This window comes from Zeus faber, assembly GCF_960531495.2.
Source record: "Zeus faber genome assembly, chromosome: 1".
Lineage (NCBI taxonomy): Eukaryota > Metazoa > Chordata > Actinopteri > Zeiformes > Zeidae > Zeus > Zeus faber.
The window spans coordinates 48,056,907-48,075,436 of NC_137193.1; the positions used below are offsets into that span (position 1 = coordinate 48,056,907).

General features: G+C 41.5%; 1 protein-coding gene across 1 annotated transcript; it reads right to left on the bottom strand.

Annotated features, from left to right (window-relative positions):
• Positions 1–1,619: 1,619 nt before the first annotated feature.
• Positions 1,620–15,154, bottom strand: LOC307227619 (vitellogenin-2-like; the record flags this gene model as incomplete). Its single annotated transcript, XM_079996999.1, has 33 exons — positions 1,620–1,732; positions 1,823–1,984; positions 2,440–2,605; positions 2,717–2,811; positions 2,952–3,046; positions 3,176–3,359; positions 3,458–3,587; positions 3,687–3,825; positions 3,930–4,072; positions 4,174–4,380; positions 4,459–4,527; positions 4,674–4,718; positions 4,825–5,192; positions 5,285–5,504; positions 5,622–5,763; positions 5,851–6,036; positions 6,569–6,662; positions 6,756–6,942; positions 7,050–7,169; positions 7,265–7,366; positions 11,231–11,355; positions 11,448–11,545; positions 11,630–11,847; positions 11,943–12,161; positions 12,286–12,411; positions 12,503–12,668; positions 12,771–12,928; positions 13,025–13,175; positions 13,261–13,409; positions 13,492–13,653; positions 13,760–14,011; positions 14,112–14,263; positions 15,115–15,154. 33 exons carry the CDS (start codon positions 15,152–15,154, stop codon positions 1,620–1,622), a joined length of 4,983 nt encoding a protein of 1,660 aa, XP_079853125.1.
• Between the last annotated feature and the right edge of the window lie 3,376 nt (positions 15,155–18,530).

The following is an 18,530-nucleotide window of genomic DNA, read 5'->3' on the forward strand; positions in this document are numbered from 1 at the left end:
GTGATGACTTGTTTGTGTCCCTGCAGCTTCTGATTCAGTTGGGCGAGATGCTCAGTTATGTCACACAACATAGCAAAGTCACACAGCCAGTTTGGATCTGACAGTTCAGACAAGGGTTTTCCTTTACTCTGCATGAAAATAGCAATATTTTCCCTAAGCTCAAAAAATCGTTTGTGGACTTTGCTCCTACTCAGCCACCGTACTTGTGAATGGTACGGCATGTCGCCGTGCTCCGAGCCCATCTCCTGCAAGAACAGCTGGAACTGACGATGACTTAGGCCACGCGCCCGATGAAGTTCACTGTTTTCATGACTGTGGTCACTATATCATTCATCCCCAGCACCTTCCCACACAAAGCTTCTTGATGGATAATGCAATGATACGTTATCAGAGGCGTGTGACAGTTACTTTTTTGCATTTTTTCCTTCATTCATCCAACAAAGCCCGCATTTCCTCCACACATTGCAGGTGCACCGTCCGTAGTTAATCTCACCAACTTCTCCCAGGGCAATGCATTTTTACTTACGGACTTCTACACCTCATCAAAAATGTCCCGTCCTGTTGTGGTCCAATGCATGGCAGCTACATCCAACAGCTCCTCAGTGACAGAAAGGTCCGACTTGACGCCTCTAATAAAAATGGATAGCTGTGCTGTATCCGTGTTGTCTGTGCTTTCATCAAGAGCTAATGAAAAAGCTATGTAGCTGCATGTCTCTTCGGCCAGCTGTGTTGCCAGGTTTCCTGCTAGTTCCTTAACTCGGTCCATGATGGTGTTTCTTGATAAACTGACATCTTTAAAAGTCTGTGTCTGGTCGGGACACACCTGCTCACAGACCTTCAGCGCGCACTGCTTCAAAAATGCACCCTCTGAAAAAGACTTTGCAGCGCGGGCAATTTCTTCAGCCACAATAGAGCTAGCTTTCACTGCCGCATTGTTTTTGGTTGTGGCTCTCTTGAACACATCCTGCTGCGATCGCAATTTGCTCTTGCACCATTTGTTGTTTTTTTTGAAGGCTCACTTTGGCAGACTTAGCTCCGTGTTTGGTGTCAAAATGCCGACGTAGATTGTACTCTTTGACAACCGCCACTGCCTCATAACACAAAAGACATACCGTTTTTTCTCCTTGAAGCACAAGCATATATTCGCCTTCCCATCTTTCTTGAAACAGCCTTCCATCTGCATCAATTTTTCTCTTCCTGGACATTTTGGGATCATTGTTTGTATTTCTTAATTCGGAAAATGGCACTGATGTGAAAACACTGCAATCTAGTGGTGGGATGCCGTCACTTCACGGGTAACATGATCGGCATGATCGGCATTATAAGATAATCAGACCTTCTAAGCTCTCGCGGGCCACATAAAATGACGTGGCGGGCCACATTTGGCCCGTGGGCCTTGAGTTTGACACATATGTTTTAGAGCAAAGCAGCTTACAATAAGTACATGTGTCAGCATCAAATCGACTGTATGTCACAGTCAGCTAAACACTCTAAAAAATATATTTTTAACACATTGAATGTCAGGCACCATACTTTTGAATTTTCCAGGAAGTTTATTCAAAATATCAATCACCATAAGATAATTTATCAGACAGATGCCTTTAACAACAGATGAGCCGCTAAGCGCACTGGGCGGTGCACTGGCAGGCCAGGTGGGCTACGGTACTCTCCTGCAGGTCCACGCTCTTCTCGTAGATGTTGCTCAGACCTTCAGTGCTGCTCAGGCTGGATTCTAGATTCCAGAAATAAAGGTCAGTTTAGGACATAAAGGACAGGTACTCATCATTCAGGGTCCATGGTGTGATTTTGTTTTTCGACTTACCGACAGGCAGGCAGTGGAAACCCACGGTGACGGGGGTGGTCCTCAATGGGTAACAGCCAGGCAGGCAACGCATCACAGGCTCCACAGAGTAGCATTTGGACTCCAGCCCGTGGACAATCGCCTGCTTCTCCAGCTTCACGGATTCAAGCTTCATATAGCATTCTGCAAAAGAATGTTAATTATATTATTAAACAAGTTTTAAACAAGTGTGTCCCTTCCCAAGGGCATTTTCAGGGACCTCCGGCACAGAGTCACAGATGACTTGGCTTAAGACACACAGTTTATTGTAGAGAGTGGGCTAGATGGAATTAGCGTTGGAGCAGATGGACATATGTCATGAGAAGGGCTCCTCTCCTGAGTGTGTAGGGGGATAGGGGTTTTAACCTGTTGCTCGTTAGATCAACCAACCAGCAACAGGTATGCAGCCACTCCTAGGCCCCAATTAGCTAGAACCAGGACAGGAGTGGCTGCTCAAACAACTCCATCCCCACACCACAGAGACACTATAGCTGAAAGTATACAGTCTAGGAGTGACGAGGCAAGTTAGGAGACACTCTAAGAGCTAGAAGTTTTTTTGTCATTAAGACGATATTTGTTTGGAGCCCAGTTAGTTTTACCTGAGTTGTCACGGCAGCTCTGGGCAGGGAGCACCCAGGAATGAGCAAAGCTGACGGAGCTTTTGCTCAGGTATCCATTGGGAGTGAGGTACTCCTGTTCAACTTCTCCATCTGCCTTTCCACAGAGTCCACAGGTCTGTCCCCTCATCCAGTCCACAACTTTCACCTGAAATAAACAAACAAACAAAAAAAACAGTAGCACAATTAATGAACTACCTGTTCTCTGTCTTTAAAATAAATAATAAGCATCGGGCAGCATAACATCAATTTTTGTAACCTTCCATGTGTTGACATCAAAGTAAACTTCCTGAAGACCATGGCTTGGAGCATGGAGAGCGATGCCTTCGCCTCTCTTTCTGATCTGGATTTGGCCTAAAATACGCACAAATATACAATATTTCCAAAAGGCGAATGAAAATAGTTTTTATGCTATGTTCTGTAGAAATTGTAGTTTATGTAGCTTCATGTATCAAAAAGAAATAAACCAAAAGTTTTAAAATAACAGTCGATACCTGTGTGATGTTGGTATGGCAGGTTGGTGATGGGGACTTCAATTCCGTTGACCTTTACCATAACGTTATTGTCTTTGAGGTACAAGTCGACATCACTATTGAAAAGAAAATTGTTTCAGAAATTAATAATAATTTAATAGATTCAATAGATCTTCCAAGTATAAATGTCAAAAAGTAGAGTTAACTTGAGCTGAATAATTAGAAGTTGTTAAGTTTGTACTTACATGTCTGCAATTCTCACACTGATTTGCTTCTGTTCTTGTGCGAGATCCTTCTTGAGTAGAACGATGAATTTAAGTTCATCCGTGCAATCCTGAGCCAAAACCTGGTAGCAAGAGTGGGGCATCTCATTCTTGTATCTTCTGTTGTTGAAAGTCGTCAACACGTCTTTGACCATGATACATTGAGCTGTGGCAAAAAGGAAAAAGAAAGACAAATCAATAAGTGAATAATTTAAACTACAAAGACTAAAACATCGATTGGAACCTCTTTCCTTATCCTCTTACCTGCATGAGCTTTAGTAAGCACATATGAAATCTTATCCCCCAGATTGTTCTTCAACACCTCCATCTCAACTGCAGTGTTTCCAACAGGAAGATAAATAGGGAGCTCCACACCTAGCTTGTACAAGGTCCACTGTAATAATGACCACAAATCATAAGAATATGATGAATTTGAAAGATTATACTTATATATCTGCCTATTTTGAATTAAATTTGTTTGTGAAACACCCACCTTAGGTGTGTTTAGCACGACGTTCAGGGATTTCTCTGAGGCAACGGCCACAGTGAGTTTAATTTCTTTCTGGATGTTCTTGGTCTTTGTTAGGCTTATACCCGCGGCCTCAGCGGTTCTAGAGATGTACTGAGAGATCCTACATTATGTGGATAAGCATACTTTCAATTATGGCAAAAACAACAAGTACAATAAAATGTTGATGATTACTGTTGATTGAATTGATATGATTTGGGACTTTACATCTTTGCGTAGCGCTTCATGGAGCTGGGAAGATTGTTCCAGTTCACCTTCAGGCGGAGTGCGGGTTCATTACCAATGCGACCAGTTTCAGCAATGGCCTCAGTGTCATATTGCTTGCACTCAATGCCCCAGGCAACCTTGGCCTATTAAGAAAAGTGTTTTTTGTACTCGAAACTCCAGAAGAAAACAACAACAATAACATAACAACTGTTACTATCAGCTTGAGGGCTGTTACACATCTTACCATAAGTTTCTGGTAGCTGAGCATCACACCATCAGCGCAGATTCTCCAGTGGTCGTTCTCAGCAAGGTTCGCAAAGATGATTTGGACTCTGGAGGTGGCTTTGTCGAAGTATGCTGCGATCTGGTATCCCTGCACCTTCTGATCAGCTCGGACGGCACGGATGAGGAAGGTCACGACTGGAGTCACGGCATTTGCCAAGTATTTGGCCTGTAGACACAAACCAAGGCCTGATGTTAGCAGTTATCTAGTTGAATGCGTTGAGTTGAACTGATACCGCATTGTTACCTTGTTGTATATGGCTTCAAAGCTGGAGGCACTGCTTTTGCCAGGGGCTCTTCCTGTGGAGACGGTGTGCTGCAAACATGGAAGGCATTATCATATCATTATCATCTGCCTGATCATGATGGTATGGTATGGTATGCTATGGTATGGTATGCTATGGTATGCTATGCTATGGTTTGACTGTTCAGTATCTTTGATGGGGCGATCAAATTAATCACCTGGTGGATGTGGTTCTTTTGGAACTTCATGTCAATGAGCTCCTGCTGTAAGTGGAAAGATGGCATTTTAATGCAACTCCAGAAATCTCACATTTCAGATGGTGCCACTGCTCTTCATAAGTCAAGTCCTTGAACTATATTTGGGCCTCACCCTTGACATGCGGGAGCTGGAGCTGGAGGAAATGGAAGAACTGGAGGAGCTGGAGGAGACAATCTTGGACTGGGCACTGGAGATCTTGCTGGAAGAGCTGCTGGAACTCCTGCTCACTCTACTGGAGCTTGACTTGGATGATGTAGAAGAAGAGGAATGGAGATTGGAGCTGGAGCTTCTGGAGCTGGAGGAGGACCGGGTGTCGTTCTTCAGGCCAGGAACCAGAATTTTCCTGAGCTTCAACAGGACATTCTTATCCTCAAGGGTTTCTTCCTCCTGGCTCATGTTTATCACTTTAATGATCTTCTCTGCTGCCTTATGGCCAACTTGAATCTCAATCTCGATCTTTTCAATCACTGGTCCAGCAGCTGTAAGAAGACAGTTCACATGTGAGTTTACTGAAGTTGTTGTCCATTGTCCATTCTCTCGCATCTAAATACAATTCATCCATTTAACTTGCCTGGAGCAACCTCGACAAAGACTTCATGATTTCCAATAATGGTGTAGAGTGGACAGTCCTTGATGAAAGCTGCATTTCTAGATTCAATTTCTGTGCATGCCTTGATTCCAAAGGTTTCAATTTCAGCGCACATTTTCTTCTCAAAGGCTGGCTTGATCTGTTTCATCTTCTTGACGATTTTGTTGGGCAGATCAATAGGAATGATTTCTGATGACCTTGACTGAAAATAAAACAAAATAATTAACTTAGGGGCGCTGAAAGCCTTCTGCAAATGACTGGGATGTGACATTTAGAAATCTCTTTGTGTTTCAAAAGGGAAATCAGGGGTTAAACTCACCATGTCCCTGGCCAGTGAAGATGCAATCTTAGAAGTGAACACCTCGCTTGACAGTGAAGCAGCCAACTCTGCTGGAATCATTGGTGTAATTCTTGCAGCTGCAAGGTCTTCTACGTTTCTTGCAATAGCGAGGGTCTCCGCACTTTAACAGAGAAGGAGAAACATGACTTTTCAGAGATATTAAACATCGATTTATACAAGTACTGTAATGAAAAGAAACCTCATTTACATTCCGGATGCGATCTTGTCGATGCCCCGAACAGGCAGAGCTTGAATCTTGAAGTTGCCTTTAATCATGTCAATTTTGGCCTCCATCTTTGCAGGGAGGATTGTGTGGACTTTGGCCCTTGACAGGATGGCGGCTTGAATCAAAGCAGTGTTCACACCCATGACAGCGTAGGTGTGCATGGAAAGACTAAAAGGAAAAAAAATTAGATTAAATTAGATGGCATAAATGGAAAAGTAAGGATGATCGAATAATGTATTCTCAGAGTGGCATATACAGTATATCAAAGAAAATGTTCAATTAAAAGAGAAATGCGTCTCATTCATCTATCTACACTCCAAGGCTGCAGTATTTAACCCCTGAGCTTCACTTCAATCTTCACCAAATCGTACTGTCTACGATGCGGTTTCAACTCTGGTCAGCCAGCCACCACCTACTTGAGGTTTTGGACCTCAGTCTCCAGAATAATCTTCGCCACACCTGCCCATTCACACTCTTCACCTAGTTGGACTTTTATGAGCTAAACCCGATATTTCACAACAAATCTGTTGAATCCACATCTGTTTGTGAGTCTATGTTCTGCATTCAAAATTTAATGAATTTTAACACATGGACATAAAACATCAATATATCACGAGAACACTATGAACTTCAGGGAAAATTTCAAATGTTAAAATGCCATCAACTTTCCATTTTTAGGTGTTAGGTGTGATTTATTTACCTTGGTGTAAATGCAGTCCTCATCTCAATATCGGACTTAAGAAGCTGAGCAGCAGCAAAGTTCTCAGGGAGAGCAGGAGTTACTGTGGCTTGGACTGAATTACAGAGAATATATGTAAATATGAAGACATAATAAAGATTTCAACACCGGCAGAATTAGTTAATCAGATTTTTCCTCCAGAACTTACACTCAATAGATGCGGCTGCCACAGCAGTGGTGTAGAAGCTGAGCTCCATGGGCAGACCCACGGCGGTGGGGAGGATGCGACGCACCTCAGCCACCAGTAGAGGTTTAGCATAATGGAAGGAGAAACCAGAGAGCAGGGTCTCCAGGACTTGTCTTGCAAACGAATGAGCCTTGGGCCCAGTTGCAATCTGAGGAAAGATAAAATGTTCCCACATGTTGGCGTCCAGGCTACGATTTAACGTTTATTTATTTCTTGATTGGTTGAAAAAAAAAAAACAGCTTTATGTAGCTGTACCTCGATAACCTGCTCGATGATGGCTTTGTCAATGTTGGCGAAAGCTATTTCCTGTCCAAAGAACTTCACATAGAGGGAACCCAGAGGCTGGCTTGAAGGAGAAGCCCTCCAATTGGAAAGCTGTGGACGCAAGGAAATATTAAATACACATTGACACCTGTCATTCAGTATTTTGTTTGTTTTAAATAAGAAATTGTCATTTAAACCAAACTCACAGCCTTGATGAGATGCTTGATCTTGGTGATCCTGTCTGCGTGCTCCGGAGCCTGAGGCATCTTCAGAAGAGCCTCCTGGATTCCTTCAGTCCTAACTCCAACCTAAAAAAGCAAAAATGGAGGATAAGCATAATAAAAATAAAATGTTTTAATAATAATAATTTGAGTGTCAACCCCTCCCAAATTCAGTTTCATGGGTGAAACTAGAGTGCATAAGAAAGGAAGTGGAGTTGCCATTCAAATCCCTCAGAGGCAAGCAGATATCTAATGGAAATTTTTGCTTCTTTTGAATATGCGGCTCTTCAGTTTAATTCACCTGAAGGAACGATCTTCGCTACGCCTCGCTGTTCTGGACCAACCGTACATGGGAGCCAAAATACTCTTCCGGGCCCCAGACAAGACTACGTATCGGACCCAAACTACGGTGATCCCGGAAATTCAAATCAGTAAGCTTGGAACTTTCATGACTAAGTGATGTTGGTGGTGTAAGGCGATTATTTTCTTTCTATTATTAAGCTTGGAATAGGTAAGTTGCGGATTAAAGCGCCATTAAATACAATCCCTCTCCGCCAATATCTTCCTCTTCCCATAACAGCCACCATTTCATTTCTCAGGTGTGTGTTTATGTCTTACCGTGAGTTAACTTACCTTTCCACCGCAACCTATTTTGTATATTATTAAACTCTGTTACTAAAAATAAACATTTATTGCTTGATTAACAAGTAGTCGAGAATTTATCTGATATATCGTGTGAGAATTTCTGAATGTAAAAGCACTCGCGTCCCTAAGAGCTGAGGACCTTTGTCACCGCCCGTGCAGCCATCAACCAAATTCGATTTCTGTAGCTTTTATCAAAAACTTGGTAGCGCCCAAACTAAACTAAACTCAAAATACTTATTATAGGTCCATATCACACTACAAAAGTCAGCCTTCTAATATCTCTAGAATATATCAAGGATTAAAGGACTTATGTCTCAGCAGAATTTGGAAGACTTGTCAATGCATTTATCTTCAGTAGACTCGACTACTGAAGATAAATGCAGGGTCTCCCTAAAAGATCTATCAGACAACTGCAGTTGATTCAGAATGCTGCTGCTCAAGTGTTCACTAAGACCAAGAAAGTAGATCACAGCATTCCAGTTCTCAGATCTTAACACTGGCTTCCTGTCCATCAAAGAATTGATTTGAAAATACAGTGGAACCTCGCATTACGAGTTTAATTTGTTCCATGACCGAGCTCGTTTTACAATATGCTCGTTTTACAAATCAATTTTCCTCATTGAAATTAATTGAAATATAATTAATCCGTTCCCAAGTCCCAAAAACCACCAACCAAAAATAACACAAAAATCATTTTTATGGGTTTCTAAACGGAAAAGGTGTAGTTACACTACACGTGTTCCTTTTTCATGTTTATCAAGCAAAAAACGCACAAAACTAAAAGAAAAACACTGGGAAAACACAATAGGGATGCTTCCACAGCGAGATATCCACGTGAACTGAGTGAGCGGTGGCCACGCTTGTCAGGAGAGCGTGTGCCAGCCTAGCGGTCGCTGTATGAACCTCGCTCGTAATGTGGATTTCGACTCGTAAAACAAGAAAAAAATTTGCACGAGCCTCGGATCATAGTACAAATTACTCGTTAACTGGTACACTTGTAATGCAAGGTTCGACTGTAGTCCTGTTTGTTTATAAAGCACTGAATGGTTAAGTGCCAAAATACATTTCTGATCTTCTGCTACGTTATGAACCATCCAGATCTCTCAGGTCATCTGGGAGAGGTCTGCTTTCTGTCCCCAGAGTCAAAACAAAACATGGACAAGCAGCATTCAGTTTATATGCACCACATATGTGGAAAAACTCCCAGAAAACAGCAGGTCTGCTGCAACTCCCAACTCTTTTAAATCAAGGCTGAAGAATTTTCAGTCTCTGTCTGTCTTTTACTAAACCTAATTTGCTTTTGATTCATTTATTTCACTGCACTGTGACATTAATGACTTGCTTTATGCATTCTATAAATTATATTTTTAAATTCATATATTCTATATCCTTTTATAATCCTTTTGTGTTGTGTGTTTTGCAATTTGTCTTAATGCTTCTGACGTGTTCTGTAAAGCACTTTGAATATCTTGTTGTTGAAATGTGAATACTAGTGGCTTAGTGCGCACTGTATTATAATTGTCCGGCCTATCTGAAACGGCAACTTCAGATAACTGAAAAGATCTCCAGACCGGTTCTCTGGGGCTAGGATATCACCTTGACAAGGTAAAACGCTATTCTGAGAATCGATTAAATAATTGTTAACAAAGAGTAGAACAAGGTTTCTTTGATTCATTTCTTGTACTGCACTGTAACTTTTATGCATTCTATTTTTTTTTACTTTATGCATTTTATGTACTTTTATAATGAGTTTCTTTTGCACTATGTCTTAATGCTATTGATGTTTTATGTAAAGCATGTTAAATTGCCTTATTGAAATGTGCTACAGTATACAGGTACTTCTCCCTTAACGACCTACCTGTTTAACAACCGTTCGGACTTACGACCAGCTCTGTGACCAGTCTGTATTGTGCGCTGTGCAATACCGTCTCAGAGTCAAGCATCACATCGCGCATCACCATTCTCAGTCTCAGTTTTGTTCCCACAGTCTGTCAGTATTCCCTGCATTAGGGTTCTCAATCATCATGCCCCCTTACAGTGAAATAACACCGGTCCTTGCTTATACATATATATATATATATATATATATATATATATATAGCTGCAGGCAGCAATACGCAGGTCCAGGGTAGTCAGCCCTTTGTTAAAGTTCAATGGATGAGTGTGCTTTGGCTCTCTGTTCCGGTGTGTTTTGTGACTGTAGAAGTGTAACTCTATGATTGGGCCGTGTTTGTGGCTGTGATAAAAAAGTTCTTTACAAAATTATTCCACAATAATGGACCCATCTAGATCAAACTTGGACGATGGCATGTCGGAACTGCCCTGAATACACATTTTTTGGGGCTGGACCCCTATTTTGTGGAAATATTATCTCACTTATATTATATTATCTAGCCAATATCTGAAATATTTGGATTAGCATACCATCTAATAGCTTGGCATATTTAGCTTGCTAGAAAATAAATTTAAATCCGGTTATTTTAATTCTGCAGATGTCATTGTGCAGTAAGATAAGAAGGTAAGACTTTTTAAAGCTGGGTAAACCCACTAAGAAGAGACGATTGACACCTTTCCAATTGCCAGGAGTAATGCCTTTTCTCTCTGGTGCGTCACATTCGATGTCACAAACACGTCGGAAAAGGGGCGTGTCATGGTTCCAGTGTGATTGGGAAAAAAATGGTAGAGGAGACAGCAACTCCAACAAACAACAACATAAAACACTTAAAAAATACTATTGTAGCATCCTGGGAGTAATAGTGGACTGCATTTCCACTATTGAAGGGGGAGGATATGAGGTGAGGGACCAGAGGGAACGTAGGTTTTTGGCAAGACTCCATCTCTGAGGGATAAGTTGTCACGAAGCGATATGTTGCCATGGTGATGAATACAATAAAATATATTAAACTAAAGTATTTTGTGTCTGTCATTATATATAAGAATTTGAGTAATGTTTAATACCTTTATTAGCGTCTCGATTCCCCTGTCTGCACCACACTTGATGTGCTACGTAACATCTGGCTCACTCCATCACTCCTACCCACGCACCATGGTGCCACCCCCTGGTGACCTTATTAGCTTTTATGTTATCAATTTGATCGATGATTGTTTGTTAAGGTTAACAACTATCGGTTAAGGAAATTCCTTTATATTTGCATCCCTAGACTAAGACAACCTGATATTTTGGCTAATAAGCAGTTTTGCTGAACATGACTCATTACAAAATGAAGTTATTAAGAATGCTTGGACTGAAGTCAGAAATAATGTCATCTCATATAATTCATTAAATGCAGACAAAAGCTCGCTTACCTCAAGAACATCAGCATAAGCTCCGGCCAGGTAGGTGCGGGCTTTGGCCACCACAGCTCTGGGCAACAAAGTCGCTGCGTCATTGATGTAGAAAGCACTGGCAGCAGCACCCATCATCCAGGGGTCTGAAAGAAGCAAAATAAACACAGGTTGGGCAGGTCTGGGCTTAACACATATAAAAGTACGCAAATATTGTATACTGTTATTCTTCACTTACTGTGGTAGGCGTCAAGATAGAGAGCTCGGCTGAAGCGGAAGCTCAGCCTGTCAAACTTAGGGCTGAGGATCCTTACTGCAACATTACAGGCAGTGGCACTAAAAATAGAAGATTAATTTCTATGAGGGTTTTAGTTATTTAAAAAAACCACACACTTTAGTAATGATTATCACGGTTCTTACACTGCAGCGTAGTCAGGGGCTGTGTTCTTGGTCATGGCCTTCATGTAGGAATAGACAAAGCTCGCCACCTGCAGATTTCCTTCTTTCAGAACGGCATCGGCCAGTGTGGTGACCAGGCCCATTGGCAGTCTGGTCTCAAACAGCACCAGAGCAGCAGCCATGCGCAGCTCTGCATGGAGAGCCTTGTCCATGAACAGCTGGACAGCCACCTCTTGGATCTAATCCATAAAGATGAACGTTACAAAACAAAACACCCAAAAATGCACAAGTGTATTGGTAATTGAAAATGAAGAGAATGACCTGAAGTTCCTACCATCTTGGGCTCCTTCTTGGCAATGTTCCTCAGAGTGAGGATGGCATCGACATGGACTCTCAGTGGCAGAGCAGAAGCAGCGGTGCCGAATCCAGGCAGAAGTTTCAGGATTGGTTTAAGACTGGCGGGATGGCCAGCATTACCCAAAACTTTGAGAACAGCGATAAGATCCTCATATTCACCCTTGGCAGCAGCCTGAATTGCAAGCTCGTGAATGGGCTGTAAAAGACATAGGAAACGCACAACTATTCGTTTTTGATACATTTATTCAGAGTTATTCATTCTTAATACTCCCACCTGGAAATTAGCACTCACGAAAAAAAAAGAGAATGAAACCACTTACCCGTACAAGTTCAGCTGGACAGGATGGGTTCTCAACACAGTATTTGTAAACTATAGTACCATAGCCCAGAAGAGCAATCTCACGCAGAACAGGGTTTTCCTGGATCTTGTGGTTGAAAGCCAAGCCCTGGGCAGTGATGAACACAAAGGACTGGTTATGGCTCTTAATCTTTACATCAGTGAAAATATAGAGTACCACTGGAAGAAGAAAGACCTACCTCAACCAGCTTGATAGCCTCAATGTCAGCAGACACCATGTGCACGGATGCAAGGAGAGCTTGGGCAGCCTCGGGAACAGTGATTTCACCAGCAATAAACTTCTCCTTGAGGAACCTCAGAGCCACATGGGTTCCAATGGCAGGTGCAGCATTCAGGATCCAGTGCCTGCAAAACATTTCTATCTTTGATAATTTTTCTTTGGCATATTTGTACATTGTTTGTTTGTTTATTTTTTAGAGGATGGGGTGGGAAGGAAGACCAGTTTACCTGTAAGCTGGTTTACTCTTGAACTGAGTCCACAGGGCCTCAATACTGTCAAATCTAGCCACACGCAGAAGCTGGATGAGTTCGATGAACTTCAGAGGAGCATCTTCATGGACCGTTGCCGTGTTGTAGGTCACAAGATGGTTCAGGACTTCAACAATCTGCCAGGAAAACAATGTGCCAATGTTCAGCTACTCTGCAACAGAGAGTGAAATCATAATGCACAAGTTGGAATTATTTATTCCCCTACAAAGTACCTGTGCCTCTGCATTGCGGATTTTGAGGAGCTGAATGGGTGTCTGTAGGAGCTCAGATGCAAACTCATACTGCAGGGATCCACGGTGAAGATATTCTGCTCCAATAGGAGCCACTGGGGTCTTCTGGATTTCAAGGAAGGTCAGGATTTGTCTATGAAAACACACAAGATGAACATTAACTCCTGATGTTAAAAGAACATCTCCATATTGGACTTTAAGTGTGTTTGAATCCATACTTGGCCTCCATCTGGGCAGCACCATTCATGATGTTAAATGGTGAAAACTGGATAAGTTCTGTAGAAGTTGCTTCCAGGATCAAAGAACCAGTAGCTGCTGGCTTCATGACATAGTTGAAAGCGGCAGTTCCCTTCAGGGTCTTTCCTTTCTGTTTTAAGGAGACACAGTGTTACCCAACCAGCAGCGTAATATCCAGAGCAACAGAGTGTAAACAAATGAATCACTCATACAGCTTCGCATTGAGCACATCTCTCGGTGTAAGCCAATCCAATGTCCTTCATGATCCTCTCCTGGCATTGGTTCAGGTCCTTGGTCTTGGTCAGATGAATACGCTCAGCCTTGATGTCCTCAGTAATTACATAGTGGGTCTTGCACACACCCTGAGCTCCAGCCTAAATATAAAAAAATACAAGCACAAAGCTGTTGCACCAAACATAAATCACATCAGGATGACATTTTGTGTGTTTAATCGTCAAAGATGAAAACATAAATTCCAACCTCTTGCAGCTCGTAGATATTCTGGGTCTTCTTGATGTTCAGTTGAAGAATGTTCAAAATTCCTCTGTAGATGTTCAGCACGGTGGTGGAGATGCCGGTCGGTGCGAACACCCTTCCCACAACTCCGTTAGCGTACTCAAACTTGATTGGTGTCAGAAGCTGAGCAGCCAGGGCTGAGGTTAACTTGGTGGCTGGAACGAAGGGATCCTTGGGCCAGATGCCACTGTACTCGAAGAGCTCAGGCTCCACGAGCTGCAAGGACCAGTCAAAAACAATATCTGTAGCAGATTACTGAATCCCATGAGGGTTTTAAACATTAAGCTGTACATTAATAAGAATTTATGGCTGTTACCTTCAGTAGGAAGGTATCTGTTGTCATGGCACTCAGGAGAACCTTGCTGCTGACTTTGACACCAGCCCTCGCCAGACCATTCTCAGGCAACCCACCCATGAGAAATGCCTCATACTTGTACAAGTAGGTCTTACCTACAGCAAACTCAGGGGCTGCAGGAGTAATTTAAAAGGTACGATTACTTTTTTTTGAACAATCATCATCACTGTCCATTATAGTTAAAAGACATTCATTGTTCATGTATTTTTTTATAAATGTCTCGATAAATAATATCACAAAATATCCAATTGCTTGGACCACTGCACATGTTGATTGCATGATGCATTTCTAAATCAGAGCTGTGAGCATCTTACATAAGGTGTATCTAAGGTATATTATACAATGTGTTTTCTTTCTTATGTACTTACCGAAATTTACTTCGTACCCAGCTGTAAAATAAAAAAAAAAGGTTCGTGAGAACAACATTCAAAACGATTCATGGATAGCTTGTATCAGGATTACTGGAAAGGGTTAGGGTTAAAGAGCTGAAACCCAACATTACGTTGTCTTTGAATTCGAGAAGATTCTTTATTTATCACATTGCACACACATGCAGTCTGCGGCGACAGCGACCAGCACACACACACACACACACACACACACACACACACACACACACACACACACACACACACATATGCTACAAATGGTGGCCGGTGAAATGAGTTCTCTACTTTTAACCCATCCTGGCTTGTCCTTCCTCCGGGGGGCAGCCAGGAGCACTAGGCAGCTTACTGATGTTACCTTGAGAAAGCCCCATGTGAGCACGGGGAGAAGATGCTAACTCCACACAGAAAGGCCCATAATCGGGAGATAACCTGCCTTACCCGTAGAGTGAGAAACTGTTGCTACACTTTACTTGATTTCTCAAAGTATTGTCTTTGTTGAGAATTTCTCCACTGCATTGATGTACAATAGTGATATAATCATTTCTTTGCTCCTAAACCATCTGTGAAAGACTTACCCACAAGGGCCAAAGTTAGAGCCAGTACAAGCACCCTCATGGTGATGGGTTGTGAAGAGAGTCCAGAAAATGTCTTTTAAAGCTACTTATTTCCTAACATTGTATTTACCAAGATATATCATTAACTAATTTGTCTCTCTTGTCACTGTTACTATGTCCCAGCCAAAGGAACACTGATAAACTGGTGCAGAATGGGTCATGGTATGAAGGTCAGTTTAACCTAGCATCTCCTTGTAAGCAGGGGCACGTTTCCAAACTCAAATCAAATATGGTGTGTTTACTTTTTGATGTATTGCAACAGTAGAAAACAGCAATTTGCAATATCAACATTTATCAACATGTTATGATTATTTGTCCCTTTTGGGCTTCAAGCCTGTCATTTCACGAGGTTTGTAAGAAAATAAATGCAAATATTAATATCAAATGAAAATATTATTTTGATCCTTTTTTTCTACAGAAGGATAAACGTGACAACAATCAATTCAATATTACAGCCCGTAAAATGTCATGGTGCTTGAGTCCGTTGACTTGACCAAACTAATGTCAACTTGCCCACTAAAATGTTTATTTTCTCCAACATAGCACAAATATTGAACAATCGGAGCAAAGTAACCAAAGAGAGGACAAATAAAATAAAAAATTAATAGAATCCAAATCAGAATCTGTTTTATTCACCGTCGGGCCTCTCTCCATTTCTGGTGGAATAGGCCAGACTACTATTTGTTTCTTCAACAATATATATATTATATATATATATATATATATACATGCACACACACACACAGAAAGAGAGAGAGAGAGGGTAGCAACCCTGTTCGAAATGTTCAAACTGTGTTATTGATGTGTTTATTGTCACCGTGTTGCAGGCTGAGATGCTCAAGGGAGCGGGTCCAAGAAGTGTGGAGGGAAAGACCGGAAGTGAGAAATGTGTGCCAGGTTGATGAGCGAGCGGGTCTGTTCTTTGGTGTGGTTACGATCAACAGTAGCCTGTAATATTATAAATGCACTGGACAGCAGCATTATCACCCCATGTTTATTCGCAGCATTGAGTGGAACATATATACAGTGTATATGTATATATATATATATATATATATATATATATGTGTGTGTGTGTGTGTGTGTGTGTGTGTGTGTGTGTGTGTATGTTAGGTTATGTGAGTACATAAAAGTCACATGAAGATATCTTCATTCCCCCGCCTTGAGACTCACTCAGAGTCTCACAAAAGTGTGACTCAAAAGGTAACTAAAGCGTAAACATTAAAATACAATCTGGAACCCCCCCCCCCCCCAAAAAAAAATATAAACATGGAGGAACGTCTAAATTCGTCAGGAGGGCTAAAAGGAGTGCAGGATGGCTGAGCGTAAATGGATTGGAAATCCCCAATCTCCCCTTCCTCACGAAGATAATAAAAAAAATGTTTTACAAGCAAAACAAATACAAGTAAATGAATGACTAATTGATTGGAAGTTGAAGCCCACTAAACACGGAAGCGGGAAGCCATCCTTCTTGCGGTCGTCTGTATCTGTTCGCATAATATTGTCCCAACGTTGTGGAAAGCATCTAGCTCCCCAAAGCTTTAATAATAGGGATAATGCTACATGATAGGAAAGGGATGATCATCAGTATGACAGCATATGAGCATTGGTTATAATGGAACAAACACCGTAAAGAAAATGCCAAGTATTAAAGTATGACAAGACAAAAGAACGATAAACAATTCGACACAAACGTCTTCTGGGTGGGATGTGTTATTTAAGTGACGCCGTGGGATGATGCTCAAAGTTTGGGCGATGTGCAGGGTGATGGTGATGAGGAAGGTGATGGTACAGACGTGACCATTTCTTCTGCTGTTGGTGGGGCGCCATTGATCAGCCAAAGCAGGATGATGGTGCGTTCATGAATTCCGAAAACATAATTAACGTTCATTGTAACTCGGAAAAACCGCACTGGGGATGTGTGGTGACTTGGGGTAGCTCGCTCTTTTTTCACCATACATGTGTTTGCATCCCCGTGTGTTTACTGATTATTGCCATTTGGACACACTACCTCTTTTGAATATTATTTTTACATTAGACAATGATTTTCATTCATTAGTCAATCACATGAGTGTAACCTAAGCTGTACTCGTGTATGGAGACATAACAATACTTGTCTGACGTTACAGTGAAAGCAGATTAACTGTAGAGATCGTTCTACGCAAATGTTGTGTAATTTTTAACAAGTTCAAGCATTGGATAGCAGACCTGTAAATCCATAATTGAAACAAGTGCAACGGATTAGCCAACAGGGAGCTCGCATTCGTAACATAACATTTAGTCTACCATGTATGGAACACAAGTTTTCAAATGAAATAGCTGAGTAATTTCCTTGATGGCCCAATACCCTAGATGTTAGATTACATAAGTACAAAAATATAAAGATCCCCTTTTTTTGCCGCAAAGGGGATCGCATTCAAAATATTGCGAGAAGAGTAGCTACAGCCCCAACACCACACCCTCCTTGTGAGCCATTGAATGTAATAAATGTTATACAATATCAAAACTAAGGAAAACGGATAGGAGCCAAGGCACTCATTTCAAAATGAATTTTAAATGCCTTTATTTAAAATGGCATATTGCAGAAAAGGTTAAAAACGCAGACGCATTTCGGCCTAACCTAACCTAAATTATTGGTGTCCCCCCGGGGGGGCCCCACCCGACAGTTTCAGAACCAGTGCAATAGGTTGTAGCCTCAAACTTTGCTTCCCTTTATCTTTTACCAGGTTATCTTTTGTCTATTTTGTGGAGCGAACCTTCCCTGTCATATTGTGGCAGCAATGTTCGGTTTTTAAGGAGTTCAGTTTTTATGAATTTGCAGGAGCCAAAAGCCACTTGTAATGCACTTCAACATCCGACAAATGTATTGAAAGCTGGTGGTCCTACTTTCGCAAACGGAGGTTTTTTTTCTCAAATTGTTGATTCTTCATTGATTCATGCAGTCGACTTGACCCCACAGTTTTGTATTTACTGTATGTGATTAAACTGATCTAGGCAATACTCACTTTTTCTTGGTGCCTTTATCTGTTGTATTTACTTTGTGTCAGCTTGAGACTACTTGTGCCCACTACAAAATTGCTTCTACATAAACACTAATTCTCAAAGCTTATTAAAATTGCAGTACACCTTTAAATGCCACATTTCAACCATTATTGAGTCTTTTTCAGGGCCAAAGTACAACATTATAGTAAAATGTGTGTACTCTAACTAGGAGTCAATTTTGGATGGATCTGTTCGGTCACTTGAGGGAGAGACATCTCTTCAATGGCAGCTATGAACACACAAGTTTGATGCAATACTGCTTCTTGGGTATCCTGCAGAAAGAACTAGACAAATACAAACAATTGTGGAACGCTCAGTATACATCCTGTTCGCCA